We start from the raw sequence: 18,023 nt of genomic DNA, 5'->3' as shown, positions 1-18,023 counted from the left end.
TCCACGCCAGGGCTCCTATGTGAAGAGCACTTGGTGTGGTTACTGCAAGGATATGAGAGAAAAGGGTTTGGCTTCCCTGGGGCTGTTGGGATTTAAACTCCTCAAACAGACCAAATTGTCTCCAGATCTGCTCAAACACAGAGCAGCCTCCAGGACCGGTGGAGTGGCTGTGGTGCTGGCTGCACCTGAGCGGTGAGTCACTACAAACTCCACAGGCATCCCTTCTGAGGACAAGTCAAACTTCAGATCATCCACGCTAGGTGTCTGCTGTGGAGCTTAAGATTTCTTCTTGGTCACTGCTCTGCCGTGAGCCACACCCGATCCCTAGCCCCAACCAATGGGAGGGATTCAGTGCAAAAGAAAACTGTCCACACCCACCCAAATGTCCCTTCCATCAGGGCAGAGACTTCCTGGCTCTTCTACCCTGAGTCTGTGGGGTGTCTCAGGTCCTGCTTGCAGCCAACATAAGATGGGGACAGTTTGGGACCTGGCCAGGACCGGCTGCCGTGAGCATCAGTGGGAGCAAGAACAACTCCGACTCAGACCTGATCCTGGCAATAAGCTGATACTCTGAGGAGAACTAAATTGTCTGATGCGTTTCTCCTCTTCCTGATGCCCTGTACCCAAGTGTGACCACCTTTCATGCACGCTATTCAATTATGGGAGGCTTCTGGGATTATGTAAATCAAGGCAAGTCAACCCATGGCACTTCTCTTAATAGAACGAGATTATGCAGGCACCCCCTCCTCAAAGAAGAAAGTAACACCATTCAAATACAACACTCAGTAAAGGAGGACTCCTCCCCGCTGCGTGGAAACCGGAAGCAGCAAACCTCTTTCCACTTACTCTCTCCAGATTGCCTCTCCCAAGAAGAAACTACTCCATAATAGGACTTTGCGTTTTCAACGGCACAAACGAGGGCGTTCTTCATAAATAACAGCCACGCTCCATGTACAGGAGCGCCTTTTTATTAGGGACACGGCGGTGAACAATGAACGATGTGTTCTATTATTCTTTGTCAAGTCACAAAACGCTACATTAGAATAACTGTGCTGGTCAATGTAATATAGTAGATTAAATTCAACTTCTGTGGAAAAAACCACTGTAAAACAGCATGATAAGAAGGCTATAAAAAATTTAATTTTACTCCAAACTCCATCACACACACACACGCACACACACACACACATACACACAAAAACGGTGTGAAAAGTAATTTTGCATAATCAGTACACGCCATCTGGAACAATTAACCGACTTCTATAGAAGTATGAGGATCAGTCATATCTGCTTATTAAAGATCAGAAATTATACAAGTAATAAATCCTTGAAAAAACTAAGCGTACTCCCGCCTGTCAACGCTATTTTAACTTCAAATACTGAAGAACGCCTGATAAGGCTGAAAAGGAAGAGATTAATATATGCAAATTACATCCAGCATTTAAAATCCCCACAACTGTCTCTGGTTTTCTGTCCCTTATTGCCGCCTTTATGTTTTATTCATACGCTGCCTCACCTGTCACTTCGTAAGCTATAATATTATGGGGTATTATTAAACAGCATAAAGCCATGCTTTAATTGGAAAGCTTCATTGCATTTTCCAATTATTTGGAGTAAATTAAAAGCAGATGCACATAGTTTAATAAAGAGTCTAATATCAGTTCCGGGAAATCAAAATTCATTGTCATTACTATGCCGCGATAGTTTTGCAAACTGTACTCAATTTCGGAGGTTTTCAAAAGAAAATCTGTCTATGCAATCTGTTAATTGTCATTCGGTTAATAACTGTTTAAATATCCAAACTACACAGCAGCTTCCTATTAAAAAAAATTAACTATAGGCTTCCTGCAAGCAAACAAACAGGGCGGGCGCTCCTGGGCTGGGCTGGCCTCTGCGGCCTTGGAATGCACCTTAAAACAATGGGTGGGCTGGGCTCCGTCACCAGCACACAACAGCCTGGAGCTTCAGGACAAAGAACTGTAATTTTGTACTTTAACCAGCATGGGGATGAGGTGGGGGTGTTGCGGTCCTCACAGGCTGCTCTCTGTGGAAAAGGGCAGAAGCTGTTATAAATTGAGCTTTCAGAGGTCTGCACTGCTCAGCAAAAAATTAAGCCTCCAAAGTTTTAATTGGTACACCCAAAATAAATCCTTTTAATGAGTGAATTAACTGATTTGGGACACAAACATGGGGAAAATCAAAGAAAGCAAATGTTGTGAGCAATTTGTTCTTTAAAAATGGACCCCAAAGGGCTGTTCCCTGACTAGTTCACAGCCCTTGAGTGGAGTGGTCTGCGGCCTCTTTGGCACCAGCCGGCCACAGATCCTACAAGTGCACTGCATGGCCAGACGAAGGGCCGTATGCAAAATCACTCCAAGCGGCCTTGAAGGACCCGTCTGAGAGGTTACTCCCGGTAAGAAATGCAGCGGGTGGACAGAGCCCCAAGCTACAAGTTGCAAACACACAAATACATGTAGGGAACACATTTACAAATGGAGACTCAGAGGTGCGTGCCAACCAGTGCGAGTAACCTTTTCATTTCTGTACTAAGTGGCAGGCTTTCTCAAACCCTAGGTGTGTAAAGTATAATAGGACAAGCGGTAATTGACTTTTAAACTCCACCCACCACCAGGGCTGCAATTAAGAACTGCTGCTCAGCAAAGTTCATAACTTGTAGGCTCTTTCCCCCAATCCAATTAAAACCCAGGTCTTCTGAGAAGGTGAGAACGTAGGATTTACATCGAAGCTCTCGTTTCAAAGGGCAGAGTGGCCAGCATCCAATCTGGCAAGACCAGTCCCCTCCAGGCCAGAGAGAGCACAAGAGCTTTCTGCCCAATAGCCGAAAAATGTGTTCGGAGATGAAGATAAAAGCAATTCTTGTGCAGTGATCCAAAAAACAGCATCTCTTTCCCCCCCAAAATTACTTGTTTTAATAAAGTAGACACACTGTGCCAACTCAACCATTTAATTATCTGCAAAAATGATGAATCAAAACAATAGTTTGCAACAATAAATGACTAACCTCTGATTAAAATGTCTGTCCTCATTAAATCAAAATAAAAGGCACAGTTATCTTACAAAGAAAATGAAGTAGCCGGCGGGAACAAGCCACCTCTGCCTCTGCAGCCTCACCTGCAACAGTGACCGTGCCGCATGCGTGGACACTGGAGCGTGGACACGGAATGGGGATCCGGGGCAAAGACAGGGGCTTTTGTAACTGTTGATGTTATTTTGCTAAAAGGCCTAGGGTGGGGAAGCTGGGAAGGAAGGAAGGAAAGAAGAAAGGAAGGAAGGAAGGAAAGAAGGAAGGAAGAAAGGAAGGAAGGGAGGGGAAGAAAACTCACCTACATCGAAGATCCCATCTCAGATCAGAGCTGAGTAGGGAAAGAGGAGGGGATCCAAGGCTGTAAAACCTTGAAACCTTTAAACATCTTTTACCCAGTAAACTGGCATCTCAAGCAAGCAGTGGCTTCTAAGGCAGGAAGTGGGGGGTTGCCTGCAGGATACGGTAAGACCCTGAATCCAGTCAGGGCCTGCTTCCCGGCTGCCTTAACAGCCTGTGGAGGTCATGTGGCAGGCCAAGTGAGAGCAGGACCTCTGGGCCAGGTTACAGGTACATATGACAGCTACCATTTCTGGAATACCCTGGAAAGTATTTCTACTTTGCTAAAGCCAGAAGAGAAAGTGTGACTGAAGCTTACAAAAGAGACAAAGGAAGTGATGTCACATAAAATGACTTTATTCACACATCCGAACAGGACAGCATCAAGGCAGGAATGGCTCCAAGACCAGTCCCTCTCTGGAACAGGACCACAGGTACTGAGCGCTTCCTGTATGCCTAGTCCTGGCTGGCGCTCAGCACACTGGGAAATGAGATGTCCTTGTTTTGCTCTCCTAGGTGAACCCTGAACTTTGGCTGTGAAGACAATCACTGATTGTGTGTGTGTGTGTGTGTGTGTGTGTGTGTGTGTGTGTGTGTGTCTGTACATGTGTATAGAGGTCAGAGATCAGCCTCGGGAAGGCTATCCTCCTCAGTTTTTTGAGACAGTCTCTTCCTGGCCCATAGCTCTCCACTAAGCTAGGCTGCTGGCCACTGAGCTCCAGGGAGCCCCGGTCTCTGCCTTCCCAGCGCTGGGATTATAAATGAGCGCTACTCTTCCCAGTTTTTGTCTGTGGGTGCTGGGGGTTGGTCTCAGGCTCTCACATAAACTCTATGGAGTGAACCTTCCTATCAGTCCTGAATAGCCCTGGTGACATGATAGCTACAGGTAGTTCTCCACCCTCAGACCTGGGCGGTTAAACCCAGCGCCCAACCTGTACAAGAAACACGCAACCAGGAAACTCAGCGGCCAGTGAGCCACCTGCCCTGAGACTACAGAGGCGACAGCACCTCTGGCAGGAAAAGCGAGAGTTGGGGACCAGGCAGTGCTCAAGACAAAGATCTTCTCTAAGGACAGAGTTCTGCTGGCACTGGATATATTTGAAGTAAACACACAAGGCAAGGCACATAAAGCCCAGTGTGCTCGCTGCCTCTAGGGATGCCTACGTGTGTCACCAGGGCGATGTGCAGGGCCAGCGAGGCAAGCTTCACTCTCTCATTCAAGATTGTGGATGTCGTCTTGGCCAGTGGACCAAGAGATTGCTCATGCTATAAAGCATGCTGGGTGCGAGAAAGCACTTGCCAACAAAGGCGCTCACCTTGGAGGAGAGTTTGGCATCATTCACCATCCCAGAGACGATGCTGACACAAATCTGAGTGTGAAGAGCCTCATGCTCTGTGACATGTGACAAATAATTCCATCCAAACACAGGCTGGACCAAGGGCTCACTCGCTCGCCTCCCCCATCTCTTCCCTCCCTTTCTCCTTTCTTTCCTTTGAATAAACAGCACCAAGGGGCTTAGGATCATGGTTGACTCTAACTAAGGAGAGGGAAGCGCAGTGGGCACGCAGGGCAGCACTGAAGGGAAGATGAGGTAAGGTGGGGGCAGGGGCAGGCTCTGTCTGTGGAGAAGGTAGCTCTGCTGTCCTTACATAGGCTGGGGCAGCTTCTGAGCGGATTACCCACCCCTGTGCAGCCTCATCACTGCCTGGTAAATCTCAAGACGCTAGCCTGAGCCCCATACCTTCCTGGCCCCAAGCAAGTGGAGAAAGAGGAGAATGTGAAGCAGAGGGGACACAGGCAGGCAGATCACGGGTCACAGGTCGGGGCTCTCCAGAGAGGTGGCTGGGACGTAGGTTCACCATCCCTGGCTCTCTGGAGGCCTGATCTCGAGAACGAAGCTTTGAGGAAGGACAGGCAGGTGACACTGAGGTGCTCACCGGTTCAGATGGGACCTGATGCTGGTGGGCAGACGTAGGAGGTCATGGAACAGTAAAGCTCACAACAGGGAGAGGAATAGAGGATTCAATCCCATGTGGCATGGTGGGTTTGGGCCACCTCCTACCATTTTAAGGTTCAGAGAAGACTGCAGCGAGGGGAGACGGTGCCAGACTTACCCAGCACAACTCTACAGCCCCACCTCCTGGTGAGGGGGGTTGGAGTGCCTCCTTCACCCTTTACCTGTTCCAGGAAGGACCTGCGAATGGCTTTGGGACTGTGGTAGCAGCAACAACTGCTGTGGCGTCTTTGCGTACTCCGATGCCCTCGGGACTTCGAGATCCTAGTCAGCCATATGCTCAAGGCCTCTAGTGAGACCCAGGAGGCTGGGGGCCGCTGGGGATTTCCAGTGCACTGGGGCCACCCTGACACTTGGGTGCTTACGAACCATTTGGGCGTGTACACTTTCAACTTTCAGGCTGACAAAGGGAGAGAAACACACAGCGACTGAACTGAACGAGAGTCAGACCTCAGCGCCCGATGTCCAAACCTGGATTTAAATCTCAGCCCTGGGTGCAACCCTGGGTCCATCTCTCTAAACTCCTTTTCACACTTAGAATTGTCTTGGGTTTTAAATTAGTGACAAAATGCACACACAGTGCACACGGGGGTTCTTCACACGTGAAGTACCAGGGGAAGGGCGGGTGTAATTAAATACATTATTTCTATTAACTCCATCTATTTTAATAAAATAGATGTGTTCCAGCTATTTTAGCTCCCTAAATGTGTTTAAATGAAAGATGTTACCTTAATATCCTCTCCTCCTTCTCAGCTGATGGTTGATTACTGTGAATAGAACAAAAGGCAAACTGGATAGGCAAGCCTTTGCAGACAGCAGTGTCCAGAGCCAACGCTAGCAGAGGTGTCGGGAGCAGATGAAGACCTGGGATTAAGTCCACCTCTTTGGTTATTAGTGTGCTTTGGGTCAGGTCTGCAATGGGGTCCTCTGCCAGGCAGGAAATCATGAGAAGATAAACACACAGGGAGGAAGGAGTGCCTAGATGTCTGTTCTCTGTCAGGGCGGTGTCTGAACAGAGTGCTGGTGAGGCCTAGGCCTGTAGGTACATGGCCTGTAGATACATGGCAGGATCTTGGACCACCTTGAGCTGCATGTATCTATGGTTGCTGCACCCTTGATGGGAGTATGACCACGCCTTGTCTCAGACAACTGCGGTCTTTTGGCCAAACCGACCTGGGAGATGGGGTTTCCGTTCAGACCTGGTGCTTCTCAGATCCCTGGTGGGAAACTCAGGCCTGAAGTTGATCTGCAAGTCCCTGCCAGGGTCCACCCAAAGCCCCTTGTCTGCCTCACCTACGGATTTAAGGCATTGCTGCCTAAGCTCTGCTAGGCTTTCAAACCAAACACAGACCGAGAATGCACGCAGTGGGAGTCGGCCACCTCCTCAAGAGCTCTGAAGTACCTGTCACCTCATAATATTTTTATTTTCCACAATGACGAAACTGGAATACGTCTTGGTGCTCCCCCACCTGCAGAGAGCAGGCGTGCACACAAAGGCCTCGGCAGCCGTCAGCTGCAGCGTCAAGGATTTTCCCTGCAAACACCAAAGGCACATCCAGGAAGGTTTTATAGATGCTGCTGGCAGGCTCTGCCTGCCTGGCACTTCCCTCTTTCCTGCCCCTGAGCCGTCATCCTGTCGCCTCCCCAGAAGGGCCTGTGGGCTGTCTGCCACAGAAAACAGCCCACTTCTAAGTGATGCTGCATGTCGGCATCCTGGCTTCCAGAGATGCTGGCTGAACTGTAGCAGAGAGTCCATTTCTCTGGACTGGGGTAGGGGAGAACATATTTTCCACAACATTCAGAAGTGACCATATCCATCAGACTTCTGTGAGGGGGCACAGAGCTGCAGTGGAAACCATGCTGGGCATGTGCTGATGTGTCCTGAGTCATGACACCCCACAAATCTTTAGGCTCCTCCACAGGTCACGTCCTACAGAGAAAGTGAGCATGGAGAGCACCCATATTCCCACAAGACTTCCTGCCTTGCAAGTGTTTGGTTTTTTTTTTTTTGTTTTTTGTTTTTTGTTTTTTTTTTGTTGTTGTTGTTGTTGTTTTTGTTTTTTTACTGAGCCCTGGGTCCTCCCAGCTAGTGGGGGAGGGAGGGGGCTGAACACTTCTTGTATTTCCAAGGTGTGAGAGGAGCTATAGTATTGTTATCACTGGCTTGAGCATGGCTCAAGCCTCTAGGGGGCGCTATTCATGCATGCTGTGCAGTGCACAAGCTGGGAGGCTGCTCCCAGCAGTTCTCTCTCCAGGAAAGCTGGGTTGCATGTGTCAAAATTCTGAACATGACGAGACAGCCTTTGTCAACAGGTCTCCTGTTGATCACAGAGCCTGCCATGGGCCCCCAGAGTCTGTTGAGTTGAGTGGAGGCTTAACAGCCTTGCTCCTTCTGTGGACTTTGTTTTACCTACATCTTCCTGGCTTAGAAAGGGGGAGACGCCCACCCCCCAGGCTTTCAAACAGGCCTCTATCTACTGAAGATGCTTAGCACAAGGCAGCGTAGGGTGAGCCAGGAAGATGGCGGCAGACTGGGGCGGAGGGACCTAAAGGCTTTAAGAAGAGAGTTTGGGAAATACACAAAAAGGTGAGGTGGGCAGAACCGCCTCTGTGTTGGGTGCAAAAGCAGAGCCGAAAGCAAGGGCACAGAGAGTGACGCAGGCTGGCAGGACGTGGGTGCAATGTGTTAAAGGGCAAATCAACCTGGCAGGTGAGGTCAGGAAGGATGCAGCCGCTGATGGCATGGGGACATGGGAGACAAATGAAGAATCCAAGTTGTGCTTGGAGGGAGCATTTGCCACCCAGACAGCGGGACGTTCCGGTTAGAAAGGGCTGGCCGAGCAGGCAAGTGGGAGCGCTCACGTGCTAGACCACAAGCCCAGCCAAGCCGGGTTGTTAGAAAATGAGGAGGGGCCGTGCTAACATTCCACACCAAGGGTTCATAAGGCATGGGCCAGCCTTGGGCCCTGGGCAGGGTGTCGGGCTCAGCCCCTCTGTGGAGCCTTGCAGAGACACTGGCAGACATGAAACCCCAGAAGGCTTGAGCTCTGAGTGCCCTGTGAATGTGTCTATGGTAGTGTTCATTAACTCCTGTGACACAGCGACCACGGCGAATGTACAAAAGCGTATCCAATTAGCCAGGCCTCCGTGAGTGTTTGCACTCCTAAATCTTTTTGCATTTCGAAAGGGTTAAAGCTTATTATTAGCATATAATTTACAGCCCTTTCTCCCAGGGAAGGACTAATGCACAGTAAATGCCACATTCATTTTAATAATACATGTTACAGTCTGTGCCCACATCTGCACAAAGGTAAAGGAGACAGATTTTTTTGACATGTCCCACTCTGCCATCTAAACACAGGCTTTTTGTTTCTTAAGTGACGGAAGGTTTAATCAAGAAAGCAGGCAATTCATCAATCGAAACAAGGCAGTGTGCGTGCGCCTGACAGCACACACATGGTTGTGTACAGAGCGAACCTGGCCACCTGTCAGCCACCCCTTTACATCAGGATCTACAAATACGCTGGGTGATCAATTCCCATCCTTCTGTTCAGCTTGTCTTTTCCTTATTATATTTTTCTGTAGACTCGATCCCTCTGCCAGTCAGGGCTGGGGCCAACGGATACACACGAGGTGAGCCACAGCTCGAACTGGCACTAACAAACATCCCCCATCCCCCACCCCTGCCACCACTCACTTCCCTCTGGACCGGAGCGCTGCAGTCAGACACGCTTTCACTGCATTCTGGAACTTTCCACACACACTGCACTCTGGCTGTGCCAAGCTGCTGCTCCCTGCTGTGACCTTTGCTGCCTACCCAGGCACTCACCCAACACCTTTCTAAGAATCCCTGAGCACTCAATAGATAACAAAAGCAGAGGTCGGAAATGCAGCATCACTTCAGGCCACGAGAGCATGGCCACCCAAGATAAAGACCACAGGGACGCAGACGAACGCACTCCCAGAAGCGGAGGAGGCTCTTTCCCTTGGTGGCAATCATTGGTGAGCCACTCAGCTCATGGATGAGCTAAAAGGAGACCCACGGCATGCCACAAGTGGAACCGAGTGTTACCCAAGACCTTCACTCTCCCCGCACGCCACAGGAGAGCCGCGCTGCCCTGCGTCTGAGCCTCACGCCTCTCTCTCCGAGTCTGCAGAGCCCTACTGAGGCAGCAGGCAGCAGGCAGCAGGCATATTTGATTTGCAATGTTCTGTTTGGGTCCTGCTGTGCCACTCCAGTTAGCCAGAGCTCACAGTGACTGATCCTTGCCTGGCCCAGGTATGAGAAAGCACATCCACTTCCCTCCTCACAGAGACAGACAGACAGACAGACAGACAGACAGACAAGTCACTCCAGATGAAAGGGCCCATGTTTGGGGTGGAGTGTTCTGTTTGTGCAGCTGGTCAGGTTTCAAACAAGCAGCGCCCCCCACCCAGACACACAGTCTCTTTTCCCCCTTCCCGAGACACGGACTCGGTGCCACAAGACGGAGAGCTACTGGCAGAAATTTTATCCCATCGGATGAAATGTATAAATCACGAGTTTCATAACACTGATAATTAAATGTCCATCTTCCAATTTAAATGAGAACTGGGTTAAAGCTGCATGGAGAAAGGCCGGTCCTCAGAAATCATTAATTATTTTTAATTGCTTCGTGCCTTCGCAGCCCACGTCAGAGTTCCGCGGCTCATCCATACATCTCTGTTTCACATAAACCTGTCCTCCTTTCTGCCCTGACGAGAGGACAGACCTCACCCAGGTACCTTCAGCCTCCTTGGTATCGAGTGTCTTGGAAGGATCTGGTTTTTAAGAAAGCAGCCATGGAGGCCAGGAAGATGGTCTTTAGCAATCAAGGAGAAGACGGGGTGTTTGTGGGGGACCTAACGTTGGGGGGGTGGAAGCCGTGGAGTCACCCCACTGAGCCAGGGCAGACCAGGCTGCTGGGCCTCCTGCCTGGGGGGTGGACAGGGAGTCCCCACCTCTGTCAGCGCTGCACTCCGTGTCTCTGTGCTGCGAGGTGTGTGGGTTTCCTCACTTGCCAGTTTTCATTTGCTTAGTTTTTCTACCTTTAGTGCCAAAAAAAAGGGGGGGGGAGGAAAAAGTTTTCTGGGGTTTAAAAGGCAATTAGAGGGAGGAGAGGGAAGGGAGAAACTGTAATTCTATTTTAATTTCAAAAACTATTTTTAAAAAAAGGCAATTTTGTGAAGCTTATAACTGCAGTCACCAAAGGCCTGGGCGCCTAGCTTCCCCTGCTCTGGAGGCTCAGTCATGGAGTATCCGCCATGCAGCTGAAGAAGCAGCCTGGGTTAGGAGACGGCATGGAAACCCTCCCTTGGGAGTCCTCTGGTACAGCAGAAGCTGGGGAAGCACATCCAGTGCCCTAAGGTACATTCTCCTCACAAAGGTCTCCAGTGACGGGGGCCATTTCAACTGAGAATGGGTGACGCCCTTCCCCAGGCAGCAAGGACTGTTTTCATGGATGCCATTATTGTCACATCTGGGTGTGCTGTGAACAGACCGAACGCCCATGAGTGTAAACGTTTGTAGTTCTGTCACCCGCACGGTGTCGCCTGATGGACCTGCACTTTAGCATCTGAAGAGACAGGTGTGCTGCAGCAAGGCACGCACACTCACAACCTCTCTGCTCACTCCTGTCCCCTCTCAGGTCTGCACGCACGGAGCTGTCCTCCACTTGCAGTGTTCTGGGAGAAAAGATTGTTTTCTGGGATCAGGAAAAAGGATGCCTAGCCCCTCCCCAGCAATGTCATCCACCCCAGACCCAGGATGCACTGCTGGGCAGCTGCCAGCTGCACCCAACGGTCCCCAACCCCCACATCATTTTCTCTCACCCAGGTGGCTTTTGCTAGTAGTTTGGGCTCTACCTAAAACCGTCCTTAGACCAGGTGAGGCAGACATGTAAACATCTGAAGGAAGTTGTAAGAAAAAGGAAGAGCGAGCCTCTGGGAAGCACAGTGGGCAGGGCCAGGAGAGCAGCCCCTCATCCAGGGTCTGGATGAAGCTCTTACCAGCTGAGCCCCAAAATTCCAACACACTTCTCCAAAACCTAGTTTTCTAAAAGTATAATCAGAAACCCCCCTACAGAGAAAGGACACGTCCTAAACTCTCTGTGAGACTGCAGTGGCTCTGAGTTTTATCCAAGAAACACTCAGTCCAAAACCAATCTTACCGAAAAAGGAGGAGGTGGTTTCTTACCAGGCACTGGGGCTTAGCTCAAGAGCCACCGAGCCCTGCACACAGCTGAGGCTGGGATACTGGGCTGAGCTCTGCTTTGACAACCTCCCACCCCATACCTCACTCCCCGCCCAAACCCCTGTGCCCTGGGTATGTCTTGCTCTTTCCAGAGGTGCCTTTCTACTTTAACAAACTGTGATCCTGCTTCATGCTAGCTCCTCCTGAAACTTCTTTTCATATGAAAGCCTTACTTGAGTCTAGGTCCTAAGAGAACCTGGGCACTGTGTGCAATGTAGTTCAGCTGGGCATCTGTCCTTGCTAAGGCTGACGGGTAACATGCCAGCATAGAAGACTTTCCATTACTAAGAGATACGGGGTTGAAAAGATGGCTCAACGGCTAAGAGCCATGGTTATTCTTCCAGAGGACCTGGGTTCAATTCCCAGTACCCGTGTTAGGGTTCATAGCTATCTGTAACGCTAGTTCCAGGGGATCTGGTGCCCTCTTCTAGCTTCTGTGAGTACTAGTCAGGCACAAGCATATACATATAGACAAAACATTCATACACATAAAAAATAACCTTTTAAAAAAGTTTCCTAAAAAATAAGATATGCTAAAAAATTAGCTGGGGAAAGTCCTCAGGGTCGGTTGTGAAATGTCCAGGCAGATCCATTTGAGGCCAAGAGGGACCCTCAAAGGGGTCCATGTCTTGGAGGGACATACAGGCTGGCAGCCATATGACTGTGGAGCTCACTCAGGAAAGGACAGCATGAGAGGGGACAGTCAGAGAGGCACAGGCCACTGCCTTAACAGGTTGGTGTGGGTCTTCCTAGAACTTGTATTTTAAAGTGAGATCTCACTGGACATTCAACTAGCTTTTTCCTTACACGGCAGTGCTGTGTGTACTTTTCCTTCACTTCTTGCCTGCTAAAAAGCCAGGCCATCGGACAGACGGTTTGCAGGATATCCTTGCCCACACACCGTCTCTCCTTGCTTCAAAGCACTCATTTGAAAAGCAACAGTGCTCACCCTGGTGGATCCCAGCTCTTCTTTTGATAAGTAAGATTGCACATCTGTAAAAATTTTCTAGAAGACAGTCCCAGGAGAGGAAGGATGAGGTCAAACGACTGCTTCATAACTTTTTTGGGGGGAGGGGCGGGGTTCAAGATGGCAGCAAAAGGGATGTGAGCATTCCAGGACTCCAGCTCCGAGCCAGAGAGTTTCTCACCCCCTTCCACGCAAGGACTGATCTCTGGATGGGCGGATCGTGGCCATTGTGCCTGATGTGTGCTGAGCACCAAAACCCTCTACACGGCGGTGAAGGTGCAGAGCCCGGCTCGGTGAGGGGAAGTGGTGGGCCTAGACCCTGGAGGCATGCAGGCAGCAGGTCAGGTGACGAGGGACTTGCCTGGTGTTCCTGGGCAGAACAGATGCCAGCTCAGTACTTCTGCCTAGCGGCATCCTGTATGGTCTCTTCTGTGCCACAGGAGCTCTGAGCTAAGGCTCTGAATGTCTTGGCTCAGGGAAGAGGGATTGGAAAGTCAGTGTTCCCACACTGAGTCAATAGGGCTGCTTTTTACATTCTCACGCACACTGTTCTGACATCTCCTTATCTCAGGAAGGGACAGAAATGATCAGATAGCTATGGCCATCGTCAGGAACCACAGAGAGCATGCCAGAGGCTTGCACCAAGAGCTCAGCACTGGAAGAGCGACGTGGTCTGCACTGGTGGCTGGGGGGAGAGGGTCTGGGGAGTCAGCACTGGGCTTGGCTGGCCGGGGTGTGTGTCACCTAAAAGATTTTGGATTAAACCTGTAGAAACCCTTTCTTACAACAGACAGAGATGTATGCCACTTGCTATCTGTGGGGGTGACAGGGTGGTCTCTGTGCCCTTGAGTTAGAACAAGACAGAGGTGGGCATACGATTTGGGGGAATGGATGGGGATGGATGAACTGCTACGGTGAGCCTGCAGGCCTTCATGGAGCCCCGAGGGCCTGCAGGGTACTTCTGGTGCCCTGTGAGAGCCAGCTCCTAGCAGAGTGACTGGTGCCTCAGCTGCTGAGGAGACCTGTGCGGTCTGTGGCCTGGGCTGGAGCCCCAACTACCTCTGAAGATGAAGACTCCACCGACTGTCATGGAGGTAAATGGGACAGGAAGTTTCTGACCCACTTCCCCTGTGTCCCGAGGCTATTACCGTGCTATCGCTAAACCAGCAGCCGGACGAGCCTAGTCAACACTTCATCAACGCTGCACTGAGGAAGCAGCGGTCCAGAGCAGACGGCGATAACATTCCTACCAGACCAAAGCATGCGCCCTGCGGGCTGTTTGCTGAGGCAGCATCAACAGCTGGGAAAGCCATCGGAGGACACAGGGACAGTGGGTGCTGCCCAGGGCCAAAGCTGTAAGATGAGCAAGCTGCAGACGAGAAGATGTGCGAGGGCACTGTCCTTGCACGGGTCTGAGGGGAGTGGACCTGGCTTTCGAGGTTCTCCTAGGCACCTCACTGACACAGAGCATCTGGGAAATAGTCAGCTTTTCTACAAAACAGGCCATTCTTCCACACTTGTTAAGCTCCCCGATGACTCTCCTGAAATAGTCGTGGTACGGAAGCAGTGCTCCCCAGAGACGCCTTTCTTAGACATACACGACCCGCCTCTCCTCCCCCGCACCCTGGCTCCTGGAACACAGCCAGAGCTGGGACTCGGGGCTCCCCCTTCCCAGCAGGAGTGTCGCCCAGAAATGGAACAATCTGCCTTGCTTTCACTTCCAAACCTATTAGGGAATGATCATAACGAGAGGAACGAACACTGACAGGAATTATACTACCGTTAGAGTTCCCCCATTTAGTAACCCGAAGTTGCAGTTTTTAGAAAAGAGAGAGATGACCTTTCAAATAACTGATTCATTATGGGACATGAATGGATGTCATGTTCCCGTGTTCGAGATGCCACTCAGCGTTAAGGATGTGTGCTGGTAAGTGGCGCCGATTTACCGTGTTCCCCTGACAGACAAACACCCCTGTCTGGGGCCCCCGTGATGGGGGTGTTTGTGGGCTTCCTGGGCTCTTAGCTCGTCACCTGCATGGCCTCACACCTCATGAATCTTTGTTCTGCAGTGAGGCCGCCCCATTTCTCCTCCCTGGTGAAGTTCCTGCCACAGTAACACTATCCACTTCCAGGCTGAGTGCAGAAACCACAGACACGGACTTGGGGTGTGTGAGGGGGAGCAGGCTGTGTCCCTGCTGCTGGACACATACTCCCTGTGAGAAACTGAGGTGAGGAGAGGAGAACACGGCAGGCAGAGCCTGCCTGCCCTGGCAGGTGAAGGATGTCCCCCCAACCTGAGATACCAATGCACGATACCTCATTAACTTCCAAACACGCCATTGGCCTTTCTCTAAGTTCCAACATAAAGGAAAGGGAAGGCCAGGTTCTGCAGGGACGAGGCAGCATGGTTGGGGACTGAGAGGTGGCCACAGGCACAGTTCTGCACTGGGCTGTGACAGTGGCCCACATACCTGATATGGCATACAGGTTGGAGAGCTGGTACTCATAGTCTGTGCTGGTGTTGTTTCTGCCTCGGAAGGTAGCCGGGAGTGTCAGGGAGATGTGCCTGAGAGAGACGGGAGAAAGGTGGTTATAAGGAGTGTGCCGTGGCCCCTAGACTCAGAAAGCACATGATGTCCTCCATTAACTGAACAGTATTCTGGAGCAGCCAGACCTCCATCTTCTCCCCCTTGGCCTTCTCAAGAAACCAGTAGCCATTTTCTTCCATCCTGCAGGGTATTTCACAGAGACTGGCAATCTAACCCAGAGCTCAATGTGGGACACATCAGTATGATCGAAACACCCTGGCTGGGAAGAATGGTTTCCACATCCACCACAAGTTGTGAAGGATTTCACTCTCAGGGAGGAGACCAGTGACCTCTGACAGTCAGCATGGCACCTTGCTTTGAGTCACTGTGTCCTGTACCCCCGGGTGCAGAGCACACAGTATGTGCTCATGGAAAGCACCTCCCATAGGCCCACAAAGCCGGCTGTGAGCCTGAAGCCAGAATGCGGAAGTGAGCTTGAGCCGAGAGCAAGTACCCCACTCAGCGAGCTCATGGCTGCCTTCAGACAACACTGCGAGGGGAACCCAGCGGGTCTGGGGAATGGGGGAGCACTGCTAGCTTCCTGGGCTGCCTTGATGGCTCGGTTGCCTATGTGTGGGCTACATCTAGCTGTGACGGCAAAGCTCCTGTGGGGCAATCGCCCTTCAAGGCCTCACCCAACGGCCTGAGTGTTCTCTCTCAGGGCTGAGACGAGCTCAACAGCGGGTCAGATGTCAACTCAACGGCAGGGGCACGTGCCAACTTTGTTCCCTATTTGCTACGACAGTTTCTGTCACGGACCAATCACTGGATACTTGTTGACCCAATCAAGTCTTGGACATTATCCTCTTGGTCTTTCTGTGGCATCAAAAGTGCTGCTGGCTCAGCATTGCGGTTCTCTGCATTGCGTTTCCCAAAAGGATGGGTGGGCCCCAGGCCTCCCTGACACGGAGGGAAGCAGGTGGGTGAGGGAAGAAAGGAGTGGCCGCAGCATCTAAGAACTCACAGGGGCGAGGGATGGTTTCCGTATCTATACATGGGGTGACATGAGGGGCGTGGGAATAAGAGGGCCCAGAGAGAGGCCTGACTAAGTCCTTAAGGGAGGAGCCACTCAGCAGGCAAGTGTCAAACTGAAATCAAGTTTCCACATTTTTGGCACCCACTCTTCTCTCAGGAAGGAAGCAGAGACATGGGGCTGAGGACACAGATCTCCAGAGCTCAGGCGAGAGCTGAGTGGAGCAAACTTCAGTTGCAATTGCCAGTGTCAGTCACAGGGTGGCCAGCCCCATACCCAGTGCGTAGTCCTTCCCACAGAAGATGGATGGCTCAGAGAGAAGGAAACAGGCCTCCTAACAAACACCAGTAAGAGCGGAAATGAGAGACAGCGCAGATCCCCAAATCCTCTGGAGGCAATGATAACTTTATTCAAAGCTATGCTGCCTCAGAACTGGGACCCAGGATAGAAAGAGGTCACTCATGCTGGGTGGCAATGTCCTGGCCATATTTCTGAAGCCAGTGATGCCAAACTCAAGATCCCTGCCACAACCTCTCACAGCAACCCCAACAGGCAGCAGTGCACTGTACACAGATGGACAGCTAGTGGCCTGGCCTTCTGTGGGTCAAGGGCACTGCCCTCCACAGTTCACTGGATATGGGATCCAGGCTCAGTGCTAGCTAGCACCTGGGAGCTGGGGGGCCTCTGAAGAGACATGTCATCTGTCAGCAGACACAGGTCATGACGCAAACAAAGCAAGTATCACAGAACCAGGTGGCGAGCATCAGTGAAACCTTTAAGTTGGTGTGAGGTCTAATCTTGTCAACTTGATGGGATTTAGAGTCTCCATGGAAACCAGTCTCCGGGCATGTCAGGAAGGGAGTTTTCAGATCAGGTTGAGGTGGGAAGCCCTACCCTAACTCTGTGCACAGCAACAGCCCAGGCAGGGGGTCCCCGCCTGAACAATCAGGAGAAAACAAGCTCAGCACCGGTGCCATCTTTCTGTGCTTTCTGACTGTGGACACGATGTGACCAGCTGCCTCAGCCCTGTCCCTGTGCCTTCCCTGCCCTGTTAGACTGTTTCCCCAAAGTGTGAGCCCAAATAAAACTTGTCTTTCTTAACTTGCAGGAGCCAACGCAAACCCACTGGGGGCTTTCCTTTGCCTTAAACTGAACCCCGCCCTGGCTGTGACACCGGTTTAGCCCACCTCACCCCCACATTCGCCAATTCCAGCTCCAGCTTTTTGTGTCCATCCCTGTGGCTTTCAGACCTGCTCCAGGCCTTTGCACTTGCTCTGTCTGGAAGAAATACTCTTCTGCAGAGGCTGGCTTCTCCCAGTCAGGCTGCCTCACCAACAGCGGCTTTGACCACCCTCGAAGAGATGCCTCGTCCCAAGAATTCTTCTCTAACAATGCCGCCCACCTTGCTCCCTGCACAGCCCTCCCTCCATGGGGCAGAGTTTGATCTGCATCATTTTTTTTTCTCCTCTCAACACCCCCAGTGCTGAGAACAAAGCCCTGTAAAGTTGTCTAGGACTTGCTGAATGAATAAATTTGACTTTGACTTGTAATTAGGGATAATTTTGGGAATCTTCCAGCAAGGCTTCCCATTTGCCTCCTTCTCATCCTCAGGGCTGGGCTGGTTAATGGTTTGGAAAATGTAGCTCCCTCTGACTCAAGGAGAGCTTCACACGTGTACACACTCTCCTCGCGGCATGGCGTCTAAAGCCAAGGTTGTTGAACGCTGGAGGGACAGTTCAGTTGCAGTACAAGCTCACGCTGGAATAGTTCAAGGCCTTTGCACTGATCTTAGGAGCTTGCCAGACAGAGCCGCAGGTCCGTCCCCGA

General features: G+C 51.1%; 1 protein-coding gene across 2 annotated transcripts in view; it reads right to left on the bottom strand.

The window, feature by feature from the left end:
* Mvb12b (multivesicular body subunit 12B) overlaps window positions 1–18,023 on the bottom strand; it is a 159,481-nt gene that overhangs the window by 59,404 nt on the left and 82,054 nt on the right. For both annotated transcript variants that reach the window (XM_032902692.1, XM_032902691.1), the window contains exon 7: window positions 15,107–15,201. In XM_032902692.1, coding sequence (XP_032758583.1) covers window positions 15,107–15,201 — 95 coding nt within the window. The remainder of the gene's footprint in view (window positions 1–15,106; window positions 15,202–18,023) is intronic.

The sequence above is a fragment of the Rattus rattus genome, chromosome 5 (genome assembly GCF_011064425.1).
Source record: "Rattus rattus isolate New Zealand chromosome 5, Rrattus_CSIRO_v1, whole genome shotgun sequence".
NCBI lineage: Eukaryota > Metazoa > Chordata > Mammalia > Rodentia > Muridae > Rattus > Rattus rattus.
Note: the sequence above shows the minus strand (reverse complement) of the source record. Positions and strands in the feature narration are given on the sequence as shown.